General features: G+C 37.8%; 2 protein-coding genes across 2 annotated transcripts; one reads left to right on the forward strand and one right to left on the reverse strand.

Moving 5' to 3' along the window:
• The first annotated feature begins 2877 nt into the window (after positions 1 to 2877).
• Positions 2878 to 5156, forward strand: LOC127854047 (uncharacterized). Its single transcript, XM_052388989.1, has 2 exons — positions 2878 to 3218; positions 3556 to 5156. The coding sequence occupies exons 1-2, from the start codon at positions 3002 to 3004 to the stop codon at positions 4326 to 4328; spliced, it is 990 nt and encodes a 329-aa protein (XP_052244949.1). The 5' UTR covers positions 2878 to 3001; the 3' UTR covers positions 4329 to 5156.
• Positions 5157 to 10918: 5762 nt separating this feature from the next.
• On the reverse strand, positions 10919 to 17538 carry LOC127853785 (acetylcholinesterase-like). Its single transcript, XM_052388552.1, has 4 exons — positions 17515 to 17538; positions 16890 to 17038; positions 15570 to 16700; positions 10919 to 12051 (listed from the first exon to the last, which is right to left on the reverse strand). The coding sequence occupies exons 1-4, from the start codon at positions 17536 to 17538 to the stop codon at positions 11631 to 11633; spliced, it is 1725 nt and encodes a 574-aa protein (XP_052244512.1). The 3' UTR covers positions 10919 to 11630.
• Between the last annotated feature and the right edge of the window lie 2579 nt (positions 17539 to 20117).

Here is a 20117-nt window from a genome sequence, read left to right on the forward strand (position 1 = left end):
CTAGGAGAATGTTATCAATGACGAGCAATCTCCTACGCAGTGGCGAATGCAAAAGGGAAGTAATTGAATAATCGAGTTATCTCAATCGGACTGGCTCGGTCATTTACATAGGTCGCCATTGTGAAAAAAACATTGATGGTTATGATACCTTGGACGATGCTGTTCGCATCGTCAAAAATGGAATTGACCCCCGTAATGCTCGTAATCTCTGGCAAACACACGCAATCATGTTTACAAATTTTACATTCATACACAAAATATACATATAATTCAAAATATAATGAAACTTAGTGCTACCTTATTAACGGTCTAAAGCTTATAACAATGTTTTTGTAATAAAATTTTGACAATAAATTGTACACAACTTTATCATGGTTTCAATAAAAAATAATACATCCAAAAACTGAAAACTCCTATTTTGCTTGATGAAGCGTTATACATCTGTCAAGCTTTTGGAATTAATATTTTATAATTATGTGCTATTTTAGCCTCTAGAATTGAACGATAGTTTGGTGGCTGCGACATACTGGATAAGGTGTTCGCTTAGCGACTCGGAGATCTCGGTATTGTTCCTTTAAGTGGAAACGTTCTTAAGATTACCCTTAAGACACCAAATACCGGTCCTACCAAGGAAATACGTTGTTTAATTATGTCTCAATTCAACTAAAGCTTGCTAAAGTTGTAGATTATAGCATAAACTGATTTTACATAGGTAATCAAAATAATTACATGTGTCAAATTGAGTTTTATTGTAAGGATTATCATAATCAATGTATAATAATGTGGAACTGAAGGACACCGTACTTGCTTGGCAATGGAAATATTTCATAAATATACGTATCTCCCAGGGTTTTTCTATTATTTCACAAACCTTTGTCGCCTTGTTTGAATTATGTTGCCAATTAAAAAACTAACCATTTATGTTGCAATTTATAAATCCCAGTCTTAACTGTATACATTTAGTTTGTAGCTGTCTATTCAAGATTTAAATGCAAACAAACAAAATGTTATATCATTCATATTATTTTATTTTTACATTCTAATAACACATGGAACAAACAGATGTATCAGTAAAACATGCGCTTATTCAAATATCAGTCATTGTCTTTCTAGGCTTAGAAGATTGCAGAAGAATGTAAATTATATACGTATATTCAGTAGATTTATAAAAACGTATATACTAACGTATGGCGATACGAAACACTTCACATCATTTATATGCACGCAAAAGAATAGTTACACGAAAAGTAATACTATAGACCTGTCATCAAATTACACGAATATTTACGTAAATGGGCTTACAAGGTGATGTTATCTTTTGAACAACTGTGGAATCAATGAATATGTGTAATATAAACCATTGAAAAACAAGTATAATACAGTATGGTATGCAGTTTGTTCAATACAATATTTTTATTATTTATATTTATATTAGGTTTAACATTTATTTGCTGGTCATGGTCGCCATACAGGCTACTTGGATATCAATAACATTAAGATCTAAAATGGATTGCAGCAAAAAAAAAATGAAAGAAATCGGAATTCATGCAATACATTTTAGGTGGGTTATATTTACCAAAAATGTGGTTGGAAAATAAAAACAAATAATGCAAAAACATAGAAAAAAAATCGCTGCAAAATCACGACTTTCCTGTCGTATTTGTTCTTGAGGTATACATATACGTATGATGGGGCATTTGTCGAAGTGTCTATGCTCTTTAAGTGGTCTAGGACTTTGCATCGCGAAAATAGATGACTCGGGCATTATAAATATTTTGTGTTTTTGATGTGTGTGTATTTATGTCAGAAAAGTAATACAAATAGCGTTCATCGCCCGCTGTTCGACTGGCTTATGCCCGTATTATTTGAACAATTATAAAGAAAAAGACAAATATTTTAAAGAGTTTATTATAATTCTTCTTCTTGACGGGTCCGAAACTGGAAGATTCCCTATCTTTTGATGAATACCTACTTGCACTTAATGATGTGTATTCTTATGAATTAGTTAATTACTGTCTTGATATTAAGTTTTCTGGTGTTGAAGTAATAAAACAGAATGCTTACACCAATTTTAAAAATAACGGAAGCACTCATGTTAATAAAACATTTGGACACGGTTAATGACAAATTGACATTTCAGGCTAGAGATGTTGGGCGTGACGTTCGACATGCGCCCTCGAACGCCCTGACTCAACTGGACAGTGACGCAGCCATCGACACTCTTGTAGCGCTGTTGCAGAGCCTTAACCATGTCGATCACCAGGCTGCTTCGAAGTCTTCCGTGGACAAATTAACGCAGGTAGGTCCAAAGGGTACATTATATGGTACAATCTGTACGCACTGTACACACATTACCAAATAAGTTCCATTTATGAATTACGATTTTATAATGTGGAATTCTGCACGTCTTAGCTCGCCTGGACACACTGTGCTCACACCTTGCTTTGTAAGTCGTATGTCGACCGTCGTCAACATTTACCTATTTTTCCAATCTTTATGTAACTTTTTTAGAATATTTGTCACTCTTGCTTTCATTATTTCACTGTCACTGCCCATGTGAATTATCATAGTGAAATTTTGTCAATTTCATATCTTCAATAAATTATTAGCAATCAAGACAAAACCTCATAGGTATGCAGCTTGCATATGTGATAAACCAGTTTTTGAAACTGAACTGAGTTTGCCCCATGACAAAGCAGCCTGCGGGAAGGGGGATATTTCAGGCACGACAATAACAGTTGTAGTATTGGTTAACGTTGAATTAAGTTTTTATTGGAGTTATGGAAGGTCCAAAGGTGTATCTAAACTTTCAACAAACGTTCACATACAAGTATTAATTGTTGGATTTGATCTTTGTTGTTTTCAAATTTTACAGCTGAAGAACAATACACTGGCTATAACAGACGAAGATGTAACAAAGATTCTTGAAACATTCAAAGAAAGTTTGACAAAAGAAATCAAAAGAATTCTCTTGAACGAAAAGGATAAACTTGTAATTACCATGGATAACACGGGCAAAAGCATCACTGCAGAAATCAATAAAGCTGGAGAAGAACAAATTGCGATTATAAAAAGGACACATAAAGAAAATTCAGGCATAAAAAGCGAACTTGAAACGAAGGGCTCGGACTCGGACCAAGATTCAGGAAGAACTGGCAATGACATTGCACCAGGCGCATCGATTGAGAGTCCATTTAAAAGAGACAGTCCATTATGCAGTAGGTGTTATATATGTCAATGGAATATAACGTTTTATCATAAATACGTATTGTAAGTAATGTTTTCTATGTAAAGTAGTTCTGGTCTTTTTTCTTATCATAGACATGTCAAGTTTTTGAAATTATACAATAAGGAAGAAAACTCCCATATCAAATACAGTGACAATGGTACAGATGGGACGTATAGATTATATACCAAGATTTACAATCTTGTCGGAATAGGAATATCTTTATCGTGGGAACATCTGAGGAAATTCAGTGGCATATAAAAGTACATGTTGCATTTATTTGTTTACCTTTAATATCAGTATACAACCTATGTTTTTATTTCTTAAAGAAATTAAGGCCTGGTTAATAGAACAGTACCAGTCGAATTGTGTCGCGCCGGTGTCGATGCTGGATCCTGACATAGATGTACCTTTAGAACGGATCTACGTTCCCCCGTCCATCAAGGAACTTAAGAGAGGCCAGGAAGATAGATGTGGTGGGATTGAGACGGACAATACATCAAGGGGGAAAACCGACGTGAGTTGCTACAAAGAGTTGCTTCATCGTGACGGGAATCAGATTAATACAATTTATATCCAAGGCGATCCGGGTTGTGGCAAAACGACCTTTTCAACAAAACTGGTTCTTGATTGGTGTAATGCCCATTCGGAAAATATTATCAGCACTGAGACAAATATCCCGACAATGACCACTTCCAGCAAGGAGACGTCGAAAGAAACACATTTCAGCGATCTTGACGCTTTGCGAGACTACACATTTCTGTTCTTTGTGTCATTACGTGATTACAGTGGATCAATGTGTAACGTCAGTCAGATGGTCGAGTATGCAATAAAAAGCAACAAACTACCTTGGGATGACAGTGTCTGGGAACATAAATGCGTTGTTCTTACAGACGCCGCAGACGAATGGTACCACCCCGATTTATCCTCTCCTCGGCCATGTGACTATGCTTGCACGTGCGGTAAAGACCAGAGTATGCCGCAGTACTTACAGCGAAAAAACATTACCAACATTATAACCGCACGACCATGGAAACTTGCAAACCGCAGGATGAGCGATAGCTTAACGCGTATGTTCCAAATTTCCGGCGTTGCGAACTAACAAACCTTGGCGGAAAATGTAATTAATGTTTTAGCTGAGAAAGACGGTATTTCATCAAAGGCTCAACAAAGCCAATTTAATGATTTCTTGGAGAAACTAAAGAACAAAAACTTGATAAATCTCATGACAATACCAGCTATTTGTGTGCAACTCGTTCATCAGTTTTACGTTGGACATTTAATAGAAGGTTCATTATGTGCTATATACATGAATATGCTAGATATGCACATAGCCAAGGGATTGCACAAACTTCAAATTGAAGATTTTGACACTGAAGAAATTTGCGTTAAAGAAATAGAACACATATTTGGAACCGGAAAAAACAAGTATATGTCGGCTAATGGGTCGCTGGTTCGCTCTGCAAGTGCGCTTGCGTTTAAAACACTAACATACTCTAGTAAAGAATCGTCGCTTGTCTTTGCGGAAAACACAATCACAAACCACATGACGAAAACACAACTTGATTACTTACTTCAGACAGGGATTATCACAAAGAAAAAATCGTTGGCGCTTAGCCCGCAAAAGAATATTCCATACATGTTTGTACACAAAACTATTCAGGAGTTTCTAGCATCGATGCATATTGCAATTAATCAGATGGACATTGAAGACAACCTGAACGCCATACAGTCGGTGTATTGTGCTGGTAAGTCTATTCTGGACATCGGTCAGTTATTTATCTTCACGTGTGGAATGTGTGCTCCAGTGGCTGAAAGAATGTCAAAGCACATGATGGATGTCTTAACAAGCGACATGGAAAGAAAGCTGCTTTCTATTTCAGACCAGGAGATAAATCTATTTTTCACGCCTCATTTAGCACAAAGAATTTTATTGCGTGGCTTTATTGAAAGGTTGGCGAATAAACAGCCGTGCTTACAACTTACACTCTCTCATATAGCAAGTGATGATTTTAGAAGTCAAACGGAAATCGATGCTTTAAATACGTTAATAGATATGAACATCTCAGACATCACAAGCATGGATGCACAATTCGGTTACAAGTCTCAACAGAAAGCATTAAATCGTGTACAAGAAATTATTTCGCAATCAAGAGAATCATTGTCGTATCTGCAGCTTGTAAACACGGGTCAATTAGACCTACATGGTCTAAAACTCAAGTGCTTGTCATGTAGAGGAGATTCCGTTCTAAGTAATTTAGACTGCACCTATATGCGTTCGTGTTCTATAAACTATCCAACACCATTATCAGAGGAGCGCATCTTACAATCGATGTCCTTCACTGGTAAAAACATTACACATCTTCAGCTGGGGTATGTTAAATCAATTGACCGTCTCTGTGCAGCTCTTCCAAACCTTACTAGTCTACACACGCTTATATTATATAGGACAAATCTTGCGGTTACACTGCTGTACTATCTTCCTGAATCGATCAGAAAAGTAGTTTATCAATTCATTGTTATTTCCGCTCAAGATGTAAAGTCGATGGTGGAATGGTCAAAATCACGGAACGCGTGTGTGCGTTATGTATTGTTGGGCTGCTATATACCTGCCAATGAGACGGATACGTGTGAATGGATGAAACAGCAGGATGGCATTGATATTACACAATGTGAATTCAAAGAAAATGCCCTATGTAAAGAAAACTATCAAATTTCTATTTCCTGGAGCACCATTTTATCAAAGTGACAATTATCAAACAATTTGTCACAGATTCAATACGAAAGGAGAGTGACATAACACTAAGCACGTTGAAAACATTATCAATTTACATTTGCTTCATAATTCGAAATTAATAAAACTATACAGAATTACAAACGCGAAAAGTGAATAATCTAAATGTGCTCGTTTCTTTTTTTGTGTTCTTTAAATTGGTGGCGATGCTCAATTCACTAATATAAATCTTTAAATGATTTTGACTCAAGCTTGGACAAAATGCAAAAACCGTAAACAACACCCTTTTATGTTAAATAATTAGCTTTCGCTTTACTGTGTAATTATTATCAATAATTTATACAACTTCATGATGTAGCTATACATTCCATTTGAAAAACGTGTGAAGAGTTTATTGTTTATGAGTTTGTGTTTTGTCTCTGGTGCTTTGCATCTCACGGAACACTGATGTATTCTATTTCACTTGTACTTCGAGAGTTTTATACGCCATTGAATTATGTTAAAATAAGTATTTTTAATATAATATGTTTTCCAATTATTAAGTAACCTATTCCATTAGACAATGTATTGTGCTGTTTTGTACAGAATATGCAATATATATATGCATTATAAACCTCCCTTTATTTGTTAACGACTCGTATAATTTATGTTATGTGTAATCATGTGTTATTTATAAATGAAAAGAACGCACTATACCTTCGGAGGAACTTCTAACTATACAGTGCTGAAATACATTTGTATCATAAACGGCAGATTATATCACTGTAAATGTGAGGTTAAATCTTGTAATATTCCAGAAATTGTATTTGAACGTGCTCCCTCTTTTCAATTATCAATAAATCCCTGCACTTGACAGGACTGGCTATTTTTTATTTAATTGTTCAGATGGTTTAATTTAAGATGATATTTTCCAATAAACCTTTTTTATACTTCTCTTTACAGTTTGTGTTAAATCTGTTTCCAAATAAATATCATGTCTGAGGTTGTTAATGCACATGATTTGTGTAATGATTAATTGTGACCTATATAAAACACTTGCGTTTCGTCTTAGTCTACGCTGCTTTCATAGCGCGTCCTTGATCCGACTATGATTTAAGGAAGTGGTTAAAATATAGCATTTTATATTTTAAAATCCTTTTCACATTGAGACTGAGACCCTTCTTGAAAATATATTGTTCATCAAACAATATACACACAAGTATTGGCTTACTAACGGTCTTTAAAGAACATAATTAATTCTATGGACATTTAATTTAATGTATTAAATAAAATATGTGCAAACAGTGCCTAACATTGCCTTCATTATTTTATTATTTCATAAAATTATTATCAAAGCATTTTTAAGTAACATAACTACTTAAAATCAACGAATATTCCGCAAAATATTTTAAAAAAAAGTCAACCCATAAATTATCACTATTCCTTATAGCAATAGCTACGGCTTCAACATTGACAAGCTTCGGCACCGTCGGAAGAAGCACGTATTCATGAGAAACACGTCGTGCTTCCGAAGCTAGTCTCGCGTTCGCTCGTATATGTTCGGATTTCGTAGTCGGAACTTCTTTGCATTAATATGACTAACAATGGCTCACACCTCTAATACAAAATATATTTCAGAGTGGCCAACATAATAACGTAACATGTGTTGCAATAACTTTATTTTCAAAATTGTTAACATGATTTATATTAAGTGGACGATTTGGTTCTATTCTATACTCACTCCCTCATTTAAGCGCGTTCAATCAATATAATAAACAAACACATCTTAAACGCTTACATCATTGTCAAGTTTACCATCCTGCCATGTTTAAGTAAAGTGTAACAAAATGCTTAACACAATTTATTTAATTCCTAATATTATTCCAGCTATATACGTTCGAAATTATTTGAGCATATCTCTAGGAAAACAGGGCTTAATGCATTTGCGTGAAGTGTCGTCCAGATTAGCCTGTGCTGTCTGTAGATGCTAATCAGGGACGACACTTTCCGGTTTTATGGTATGTTGCGTTGAACGGACGATATAGAATGTACGAACATGAAATAAGCGCCGTTTTCGCAGAGCGCGGCTCATTAAAAAATACGGTAGTTGGCATGCAAGCACCTAACCGCTGTTATATTCCCCTGTACATAAGCACAGTCATGGGAGTAAAGATTTTCAACTGTGAAACCGACCACCCACCAGTCGTCATGATGAAGTGCCTTGCATCTTGATTAGGACATGCGTTCGAGCTACAGGCGCCACTTATGTTCTTCTCGCAGTGGACGCCGCGCTAGGTGGTGTCCTGCTTTACTAAGCACCTGGGGAAGGGAAACACGGGGGTATGGGAAACACTCGCGTATGGGAAACACGGGTGTATGAGAAACACTTGTGTTACACTATCGTATGGGTGATATGGGAAATACGGGTATATGGGAAATGTGGTGAGGGAAACACGTGCGATTGTGTAATAGGGGTTAAAGAAACAAGGGCGTATGGGAAACACTGGCGTATTGGAAACACGGGTGTATGGGAAACACTGGTGTATTGGAAACACTGGCGTATGGTAAACACGGGTGTATGTGAAACACTGGGCTATGGGAAACACGGGCGCATGCGAAATCACGAGCGTATGGGTTCTGTCGAAAATCGCTAATATAATGTGCTTGTTATGGTACGGTATGGAAAATATTTAGTTGTAAAGTTTGCCCCGTGACCGAGGATAATTTGAAAAAAAAACATCCATATTATATGATAATTAGAAACAACTTTAGTAAGATTCTATTCACAAGTAGTAACAGGAATGTAAATCTCGAGTTCGATATTAATAATATATGATATTAATGATAAATATTGCACTGGGCAATACATGGGCCGCGTTTTATGAAAACTGGACTTAACGCATGTGCGTGAAGTGTCTTGTCAGATTAGCCTGTGCATTCAACACAGGCTAATCAGTGACGACACTTTCCGCCTAAACTTGATTTTCGTTTAGAAGAGACTTCCTTTAAATGAAAGATTCCATAAAAGCGGACAGTGTCGTACCTGATGAGCCTGTACGGAGTGCCCTTGAATTAAGTTAAGTTTCCCCATACTCAACCATTATTGTCTAACGAATCACACACTGTGGTTGAACTGTGCGTTGGCATGAATTCTGTATGCTTGTGTATTGCTTTATTCAACCACACGAATTTTGAAATCGCAAAATCTATCAGAGATAAAACTTCAAAAATCTTAAAGCTGGTTAAATTTCTACACATCTGAATCGTTGTTTAGTTTGGACTATCAATAGAAAAACCAAACATATCAAATGTTTTTTAAATAAAACACTTAGCGGCCTTGAGTTCAATCTCATCTCGTTCGGCACGTGATCATCTGTGGCCGCCAGGGCGCGCTCGAGCGTCTGTTCCACCTTGATGCGCTGGTTGTCGGCTAATTTGGACACGCCCCCTTCCGGTACCATTTGTTCCAAGTCACACATCGGGTATGGGAGGTCCTTGATGCGCGCGCATGCCTTTAGAACGTACACATCAAGGCACGTGAAAAACATGGTGTCCAGGCATAAAAGAAGCTTCGACTTCTGGAAGGTTCCGAAACATAGTGGACACCGGTCCATGGTCGCGACGGAAGTAAAAAAGTTTTAGCCTGTGACATCTCTATGGACGGTGTAAACAGAGTTGAATATATAAAACGAACTATATTTGGCGCATGTTCTTAATAAGTGTACAAACTTGAACACACACGACATAACCATGTATTCCGTCGTCTATTTTATGGTTACTGTGTGAGAAATACTTGTGACACCACATGCATACTTATGTCCATCAATAGCGTAGTAATATCGGAAATGATTGTTTAAATCAATAATACTTTTTTAGAACTACGTACTTCTATCAACTGACCTTACTTGGTAATTGTACTTACTAAAGAAAGCGGTTTACTTGTAGCATTTTGTCATTTGCAGTTAAATACCAAATTGACTTACAGCATGTATTAAATTACTCGAAATGCATTTAACGTTCGCTTTATTTTAAATCGAGTGTACTTGCAAAGATAAATCAGTACCGTAAGTCTACTGTTTATTAGATTCGATCACTGAATACCGTTTTCAACTTTAAATAATGCCAGATGCCATTACGTCGTAAGATACGAGATATTTAAGATGATATTAGCCTCGTTCTGAGAAAACTGGGCTTAATTCAAACGCGGGAAGAGTCATCCCGTCATAGCCTGTGCAGGCCGCAGAGGGCTTTTCGTTTGTATGGACTGTTTCGTTGACATGAGGTCTCTTTAAAACGACAATCCAGTTAAGGCGGAAAGAGTCGCCCCTGATTAGCCTAAAGCTAATCACGGATAACGATTGACGCACATCCATTAAGCCCCGTTTTCTCAAAGCGCGGCTCCACACATGTTCGACTGTTATTCAGCTTTAAGTAGAACTGTAACTTCTGTTATAAATGAAGGCATACGTTTACCATAAATAATGCAATCAACATTTGATTATGTTACCTCTAATATGGGAACAACTATTCGTGTGTGTTATGTGGGAGTTCAACATCGACACGTACCTTTTTATTATTTCTATTTAAACTAATATGGGTATTTCGAATTTACCAAGTCAATCCGCATCGGAGGTTGCATTATTTTAGACAATCCGCAACTATTTATTTCAGAATACAAGTATATCAATTGTGTAATAATGTTACATCCGTGGCATAAGAATGTTTCAGTATTATTAAAGTGAGACAAGTATGCTCGTCAATAAGAGTTATCTCCAAATGTGACTACAAGCAGAATCGACCAGTTTAGACGAACTCGTACTTCTGAATCTTTACGTGGTAATTCCTAATGTCAAAATAATGTTATTGTAAATGCGTCTGTAATTCTAACTGAATATGATGTTAATAGAAATGCTTCAAAAACAGTAAATATGTTCGTATATTTTATTATCTAAATAATGATAATAATATAAAACGTGCGTAAACACATAGAATATTAGTTTTGTAACTTGTACATATACATACTTTATACAATTTGTAAATAATCGCGCTAATATATACAAGTTTACATTAATACTAGAACACATGTACATGTTATATACTATAAACAATCAGTTGTACAATCGTCGACAATCAAATTTCAGTCGGAAACCACGCAGAATGCTCTAAACATTCAGTTCATACGAACATATTTGAATACTTATAAACTGGCGAGATACTTGCTACTGGCAAGACAATATAACGTTCAATGCACTTCAAGGTAATGAATGGAATATGGAATATATGTCATGTTGCTTGTTAGAAATCTAGAGGTTAATGATTTAAATGGAATGTTGCTAAGAAAAAATAATATTGACGTAACCGACTGCAACATAAATAAATAATAAACGTTTATGATTTGAGCCGCGTTCCTGGACTATTGGGCTTAATATATGCGAATAAGGTGTCATGCCAGATTAGCCTGTGTATTCCGCTTTTATGGAAAATTTCCATTTAAGAAAATTTCTTTTAAATAAAAATCCGGTCTAGATGGAATGTATCGTCCATGGTTGGCTTGTGTGGACTGGACAGGCTAATCTGGGACGACACTTCACTCACATGCATTAAGCCCAATGTTCCCAGAACGAGGCTCATTTTATGGATTTGCTTCACATTTTCTGCGCTTTAAAAAAGGACCCATGATGACTATTAGAGTCAGCTGTCGCTCGGGCCGGAAATAGAGGGGGTCTCGCTCAAGTTCGGGGTCTTCATCACCGCGTATTTGTTGTTGCTATACAATGTCGGCTCCCTAGCTACCGATAAGCAGACGAGCAACACACAAGCGCATAGCAGACAGAAGGAGACAATGGAGAGAGCGATGGTGATGTTTTCAGCCGAGACTAAGTTCACTTTAATCGTGTGACCGATTTCCTTAGGGCACACAAGCGGAGAAGTCGCGTTCTGCGAGGTCGCTGTGAGCAGTTCCGATACCACGCTCGTCCAGAAGGTCATGAATGGCTCCCGGAAGTGGTGTTTAGGGGTCACGTGCGCTGCGGAGATGTCTAGGTACGTCGTACTCGTGGCGTCATATTCAGGCCACTGAGGATCGCCAGCGGCGCTGAGCGGATTGGGATTTCTGAAACGACATGGACATGACTTTGACTTGAGCCAGCATTCACCAATAGTTCCAATAACCAATTCTTAGACTTAATACTGTTAACTATTATTATTAGTGGGGCATCACATTTCGTTGATGACCGATCCACGCTCTTGGAAAACTGGGCTTATGAGCGTAAAGTAATGTAGCAAGTTCGGTCCGCACAGGCTAATCAGGGACGACACTTTCCGCCTCACCTGGATTTTCGCTAAAAACGAGACTTCCTTTAAACGAAAAGTACCATACAAGCGGAAAGTTGCGTTCCGTGTTAGCCAGTGCGAAGTGTACCTGCTAGTCTGGGACGACACTTAACACAGATGCAGTTAGCCCCGTTTTCCCAGATCGCCGTCCTTCTGGGACACGCTTAATTATGAATTTCAAAACAATTCAAATACTTAGTATTTTTTTTTAATTCAAAGTATGGCTTGAAGCGTGTTTCATTAGATTATATTTACCTATAGTTTAATCCATTCGTAAATGCTATATCCACGTGCTTTTAAAATATCATTAAACAGTTCGTTGCAACCAAATATAGAAACTGATATAAATATTGACGTTAATTGTATCACAGCGTTTATCTATACGCATGTTAGTCAGAAATTTCCTTATCGACAGTCTGTTTAATTCATGCCATTTAAAACTTATGTTGAACATTTGTTTCGAAGTCTACTTAATATCTCGAGTACATCTGTTTGAAAAATACCGTCAATAACTCGTGAACCCGTGCTAATGTTTGAAATGTCATTAGATGCACAAACTTTACCAAATTAGAACCAAATAGCTTGCCTTATACACTAGACAAATTGAATGGGTGGAAATGAATTCCACTGTCAAGGAAACACACTTAAAAATAATAGAAACCAATACATAGAATATTTCACTTTAAAATAGCTAAACATGTACATAAGCGCCAACTCCTAATTTTGGCGCCACCTCCTTGGCATTGGCTCCTTCTCTTTTTGAAAAAAAGGAAGTTTATCTATTAGACCAGCTAGAAGCCCTTGTTTTTGTGAACGCATTAACTTGTACATGTTCAAAGAAATCTTTTATATAATGAGCGATTTAATTGGCTGGGACTTTGCTCGTCACACAATTAAAATGCATCGATTTTCTTTTACGAATTCCGCAATGCCACAAATTATAAAGGTCTTCACGTTTCCTAATGGGTTGTGGTTGAATGTTTCTGTACATGTTTGGATGAATTTATATTCGCTGAATCGCACTACATTGGAAGATTTTAAAAAACAATGCGAAATTTGTCGAAACAAACATATAAAACCTAATCACCATGTATAATAATCAGTTAAATTTTAAAACATCCGGGCCTTAGCGCCACATCGAAGTAGCGTTGGCTCGTTTATTAATGCATTATAAAAAAGATGTGGCGCTCGTGATTAACGGCCGTGCTGAAACCCTATTTTAGAATACATAGCTGTAGTTATTTATCATTGATTCATAAAGCTTTTTAAAGTAGATGGTTTTTCTTCAAATAGTTGTTCACAAATAATTTTCAATTACCGGTAAAGCTTGTGATACTTACAAAACTGAATATAAAGATAGGGAGCATGGATTATTCTGTTTAAACTATTTTTTTCTCAAATCGTGGCCTGTATTAAAAATTCGATAATTAAGCGATTCAAGCGCATCCTATTATTTGGTATATACAGGAACTCAATACTCGTGGAAATAAATGATCGTAGGTTGAAAACCCAGTTCAAACTGAATCTCGTATAAGAATGTTGCATACTTTGTCTGTAATCATCGTCATGCAAGAACAGACTTGAATCAATACAATTTTTGAACATGTCAAACCGGTTTACATTTACACATCAATACTATATTTCCTTACTCATTACCATAAATTCGGTTTTATTGTATAACGATACATTCTGCCACCCGGTAATTGTTAGTAACGCTCCACTAATTTATATATATATCAGCCCTAATGAAATCGCAAAATTGCATTGTGCGAACGTATTTTGGGTACCGATTCACAGATTTGCAAAAGAAGATGGTTAACAAGATAAACACATATGTTCATGTATTGGCAAGTCGATGATTTTTCAAAAATAAATGAATATAGAGATTCCTTAAATGATTTGTAAATACATGTTTACTAATTTGTGTTTTGTCAGAAATTCAGAGTTTGAAAATAAGTTATTTTGATCTTATTTTTGTTTTCAGTAATTGAAAATTATGTATATTTTACTTTCTTTTACAAAGTTAATAAGAAAACTAACTTTTGATCCCGACCCTCTCGGGTTTCCGAGTTAGCGGAGATACATATTTACAAGTAATTTCATCTTATTCTTTATAAAACCTATTTCATGCCCAGAAGTGAGAATTAACATCAAAGAGAGCATCCCCGCCCAAAAAACACTTACAACAATCCTTGTTATTGTGAACTGTGAATACACTATTTAAACAAACTCCCACGGTATTTTGTTGCATCGCTTGATGTAAGGGATTAAAACCATTAACTGTATAGACCATTTGGTGTCTTATCTTTCGTAAAAAGAATTTTAATCCAATAGATTCCCATAGATTAATACCGTTATTAAGGTCAGTGAAAGGTTTCAATTTTGAGGTTTTTCGTGGCAAAAAAACTATAGTTGTACAAAATAAAAGGGTAAGAATATAATGGTAGAACAAACTGAAAAAAGAGTTAATTATAAAACAAGAGCACTGCATAACGGCTGCAAAAGCTTGTCGGAATTGTTTATTTTATTTTAGAGGTCACAGTGACCTTGACCTTTGACCTAGTGACCCAAAACTGGGTGTGGCGTGTAGAACTCATCAAGGTGTATCTACATATGAAGTTTCAAAGTTGTATGTGGAAGCACTTTGATTTTAGAGCCAATGTTAAGGTTTTAGCACGACGGCTACGGCGGGCGGCTGACGGCGGACAACACGACGAGCTGGCTAGGACAATACCTCGGGTTTTCTCCGAAAACTGCAGAGCTAATAACAACATATATTTTTCTTAAGTGTTATTTAAAAAGGTCATAAAGGTCTTGATATATTTTTATTTGTAACTAAATTGCTGAATGTATAATGGTATTTCATTTCAAGCACTAACTACAAATACTTTTTAAATGCCTTACAAACTATACTCAAAATAACGTGCCCTCTTTTGTAACTGCAAGAAAAACAGTTTTTCATGGAAAGCGTAAAAAAAATAAAAGAAACAGAACATTATATCATGCTATCATGACTAGATTGATATTTTTGTTGGCACGGTCAATACAGTCATCCTGAAAACGTTTCAAAATATGAGATAACAACAGTTCGGTAGTGTTAGTACTAAACACGTTAACAACAGTTCGGTAGTGTTTGTATTAAACAAATACGCCACGATGATAACTGTTATTCGTGACGACAATTACTTAACACGTGGAAAACGTATATGTTGTTATATTTTGAATACAAAATAAAACATGACATTTCTTAAAAGTGATTTACAAACCTATACGCAGACAGTAAATCATCATACATACCCTGTTCTCGCAAACTTTGCGATCATTTTGATGAGCCTTGTTGACAGCACCCTCTGCTCTACGGTTGGCGTGAATCCCGTCACGTGGTTCACAAACTGCAGACCACGCTCACTGAATCCAAACAGGAAGTGGACGTCGTCGGCGCGGTTTGCTCCCGACAACCAAACAGGCGCCTGCGTAAGATTCAAAGGCTCCGAAAACTGGTAAAGGTAGGTGCTACCTTGCCCCAGCAGTGCGTGAACATTTCCGGTTCGAACCAGCGGCGCCGCGACGTCTATATCCGTGAAGAGGTCAACGACGCGCTGCCGTAGACGCTGGGGATCGTCAGTGCCAGTAACGTCGTTGTATTGAAAGTTAACGGTCTGTGTAATAGCTTGCGATATGTTACTACCGAAAGTCCGTTTTATAGCAATGGGAACTACGATGTTCCTTATGTCCGCCCTGCTTACATTGAACTCATTGTACGTGGTGTTCAAACGCTCCGCCCACAGCAGCGCAACATGCGCCCCGCCCTCCATGTTGTTCAGACCAAGCATCAGATCTACGTTCAGGAACTCAAGCTCCTCCGTAGAGTTGTCATCCTTCGCCAGGTCGGTAATCATGACTTCCGGATCAGAGCGCAGGAACGTTCCGTCAACTGAGGGTGCAAACGTGAACGACTTTTTGTCTAAGGCGTTTAATATGTCGGTTAGACTCTTTCCTCGAAGGCAGCTCATTATATCTGCATCTGACGCCCGCTGACAGCCTATCTCCTCAAGCACACCCGTTTCAATAGAGTTCCGCACATAAGATTTACCACCCGAAGGTAGCAGCGCCGTGCCGCTCAGTGCGACCACACGGTGGATGAGGCCCCCGTTTCCCGGATACAGCGTGTGATAGATGGCGTTCGAGGCTCCAAAAGAATTACCGACTAGCGTCACCTTTTTGGGGTCCCCGCCAAAACTATGTATGTACTTTGCAATCCACTGAAGCGCCATCTGCTGGTCAAACAACCCGTAGTTCCCGGACGCCGCTTCGCTACCGAGACTGAAGAAACCCAGCATACCTTGACGGAAGTTTATCACCACAACCACGACGTCCCCTACCGTGCACAGAACATCGGCAGCGAAAGCGCTGGAATAACCTGGTGAACTGTATAAGAAAACAAGCACCGGAAGTGACGACTGGTTAACGATAGTGCTGTTTGGCGCGTATATATCGAGCGTTAGGCAATCTTCGGACATCATTGCAGTCTTCACGTGAAATGTGCCCACCCTAGCCGGGTCGCCTTGATGGTAGCATGCCGGACGGTAGTACGTCCCGTTGTACTACCCCGCCCACGGAGTTTTAGGCTCAGGTCGCCGAAAACGGATGGGAGGTTCGGCGTAGGGAATGCTCAAGTACTGCGCGAAGAACATGACTGACGGATTTCCGGTATCATCGTATGATGTCACTTCCTCAATAGAACCGGAAATATTTCCTAACGCCGTCTGAACAATGATAAGTTTGCATGAGGCGAACTGAATACTACACGTTACTATAAATGTTATCCATAACTGAATTAAACATAAATTGTTATTTAATTTAAATCCCTTTATATTATTTTTAGACATTGTTGTACGGGTGTTTTTATTCTTAATTCTCCTATCAGTATGTCTCAATTTAATAGCAAACGTTTATGCTGTGTCTATACCTAAATCCATTAAGGTTTCGTGTAACAACTAAACAGATAACAACCTGTAACATAAATCAATATTTTATGTATACAGACTGGTCTTAACACTTCGAGCGTGAAGTACGTGTTTAGTCAACCGATAGGCACTAATCAACTTCACTAATCAACAACTGTAATCGTGAAAACGTAAATAATACCGCATGTATAGATTTATATGCATAGCGTAGCAAGTTTATATATGTCCATGAAATGCTTTTATTAAACCAAACGTGTGGACGGTTAGTTCACAACTCCCCGCTGGTTCAACTGCTCCATAGCTGTGCCTTTGTGCGGAATCTTTATAACGCCCTAATCCGCCATCAAAAGTTTTTTGAAAGCGCGCAGTGTGAAGTGTATTGAACAGATTTTGATACTTTAAATAACGAACACTGTGGTGGTTTAAACTAGAAAACCTCAACTACAGTTTGTTTACGGATTTGGTAAACTAAAAAAATGAAAATAACTTCAGCATTGCGTGTTTAAGACCAATTAACGTGCTCGTACCCTGTACGTATTGATTTGCGAAGTATCGATAACATTCACGTATATTTTACATACTACGGTGGCGTGCTGTTGATTAAATTCTATTTTTAACCAATTTAAAAATCGGCTTTATGTTAATTAAACTATGGCACCCAGTTTATACGAGCTTGTGGTTTTACTTTAATATTGTAAACTGTATAATCATCGACAGCTAATTCGTTAGAATTCGTGTTTTTTTTCCTCAGGTATCGAGCGTGTTGTGGTCAAGAGACACATCAATATACATACTTTTATTAAGTATCATATAAGTGTCGTATAACAATCGTCTATATTCATTACATATTTTACTCGATCAATTAACGATTGTCGGTGATAGGTTTGAAACAGCTGTGACATCCATTTAAGCGTGGTGCTTATCAAGCGCGTGAAAACTATTAAAGGGGGCTTTTCACGTTTTGGTAAATTACACACACAAACTTGTTTCAGATTCGCAAATTTCGTTGTAGTTATGATATTTGTGAGAAAACAGTAATGCTGAACATATAAATATACATGATATGCATCTTTTGACGATTTAAAAACCTGAAACCGTTGCAACGCGAAACGATTAAATAATTTGGATAGTTCTGTTGTTGTCGTTATAATTTTGATACTACGGGGATTGCTTATATAAAGTATAACATCTGTGCAAAGGCCCCTTTAATTGCTTTATGAGACATATATTGAATTCGAGCAAATTAAAGAAAAGGGAGAAAAGTGTGCCATCCGATAATTCGACCATTGTGAGACACACGGTAGCCTCTTACAAAACGTCAGAGAGCATTGCAAACTAAATGTTATATTATTTGACCAAGGAGAGACATGTGAAAGAATGCTCAAGCTCAAGCAAATGTCTAAAGTTGAGACCACATATATCAGATTGCTAACACTAGCGTACGACAGCGATGCTAAGTTTTGCTCGGAAATATTACTAAATGATCTCGACGAAAGTACAACCATGAATGTATTGATAAGATGATAAAAACGAAATTGCGGACCATCGAGTACGGGGGGCCGTTTCAACAAATATCGTAGTACACACTTACGATACGATACATTTTTCGAAGATATATAATTGCTTAAGTCCATAACAAAGAATTATACATTTTCAGTACTTAATTAATTACATTGGCATATCAAGCGCCGTATATATTTGACGAGCACGGCAAGCTAGTTCGTCTACTTATTAAGATTACAAAATTCTCTCTGAAGTTAAAATTGTTGTACGATCGTTTATGAAACGGCTCCCTGCAGTATAAACTGTGAGTAAATTCGATATGAGCCTCGCTCTGTGAAAAGGGGATATTGCACATGTGCGTAGAGTCACGTTCCGCCTAAACTGGCCTCGATCTAAGAAAAGGGGATGTAGTACATACGCGTAGAGTCACATTCCGCCTAAACTGGCCTCGCTCTAAGAAAAGGGGATGTAGTACATGTGCGTAGAGTCACGTTCCGCCTAAATTGGACTCGCTCTAGGAAAAGGGGATGTAGTACATGTACGTAGAAACACGTTCCGTCTAAACTGGCCTCGCTCTAAGAAAAGGGGATGTAGTACATGTGCGTAGAGTCAGGTTCCGCCTAAACTGGCCTCGCTCTAAGAAAAGGGGATGTAGTCCATGTGCGTAGAGTCACGTTCCGCCTAAACTGGCCTCGCTCTAAGAAAAGGGGATGTAGTACATGTGCGTAGAGTCACGTTCCGCCTAAACTGGCCTCGCTCTAAGAAAAGGGGATGTAGTTCATGTGCGTAGAGACACTTTCCGCCTAAACTGGACTCGCTCTAGGAAAAGGGGATGTAGTACATGTGCGTAGAGTAACGTTCCGCCTAAACAGGCCTCGCTCTAAAAAAAGGGGATGTAGTACATGTGCGTAGAGTCACGCTCCGCCTAAACTGGACTCGCTCTAGAAAAAGGGGATGTAGTACATGTGCGTAGAGTCACGTTCCGCCTAAAGTGGCCTCGCTCTAAGAAAAGGGGATGTAGTACATGTGCGTAGAGTCACGTTCCGCCTAAACTGGACTCGCTCTGTGAAAAGGGGATGTAGTACATGTACATAGTCACGTTCCACCTAAACTTGACTCGCTCTGTGAAAAGGGGATGTAGTACATGTGCGTAGAGTCACGTTCCGCCTAAACTGGACTCGCTCTAGGACAAGGGGATGTAGTACATGTGCATAGAGTCACGTACCGCCTAAACTGGATTTTTGTCAACGAGTCTTCCTTTAAACGAAGATAACCAAAGCTAGCGGAAAGTGTTGCCCTTGATTAGCCTGTGCGGACTGTATAGGCTAATCTTGGAAAAAACTTAACGCACATGCTTTCAACTCCCCTTTTCACA

This window comes from Dreissena polymorpha, chromosome 12 (assembly GCF_020536995.1).
Source record: "Dreissena polymorpha isolate Duluth1 chromosome 12, UMN_Dpol_1.0, whole genome shotgun sequence".
Classification (NCBI taxonomy): Eukaryota; Metazoa; Mollusca; class Bivalvia; order Myida; family Dreissenidae; genus Dreissena; species Dreissena polymorpha.

Excerpts from the sequence above, each read along its gene's own strand:
- LOC127854047 (XM_052388989.1), top strand. The coding sequence starts at position 3,002 with ATGGATAACACGGGCAAAAGCATCACTGCAGAAATCAATAAAGCTGGA. Across the intron at positions 3,219-3,555 it reads AAGAGACAGTCCATTATGCA|AAATTAAGGCCTGGTTAATA; the intron begins GTAGGTGTTATA and ends TATTTCTTAAAG.
- LOC127853785 (XM_052388552.1), bottom strand. The coding sequence starts at position 17,538 with ATGGAGCAGTTGAACCAGCGGGGA. Across the intron at positions 16,701-16,889 it reads CGACCTGAGCCTAAAACTCC|TTCACCAGGTTATTCCAGCG; the intron begins GTGGGCGGGGTA and ends TTTCTTATACAG. Across the intron at positions 12,052-15,569 it reads GCAAAGTTTGCGAGAACAGG|AAATCCCAATCCGCTCAGCG; the intron begins GTATGTATGATG and ends ATGTCGTTTCAG.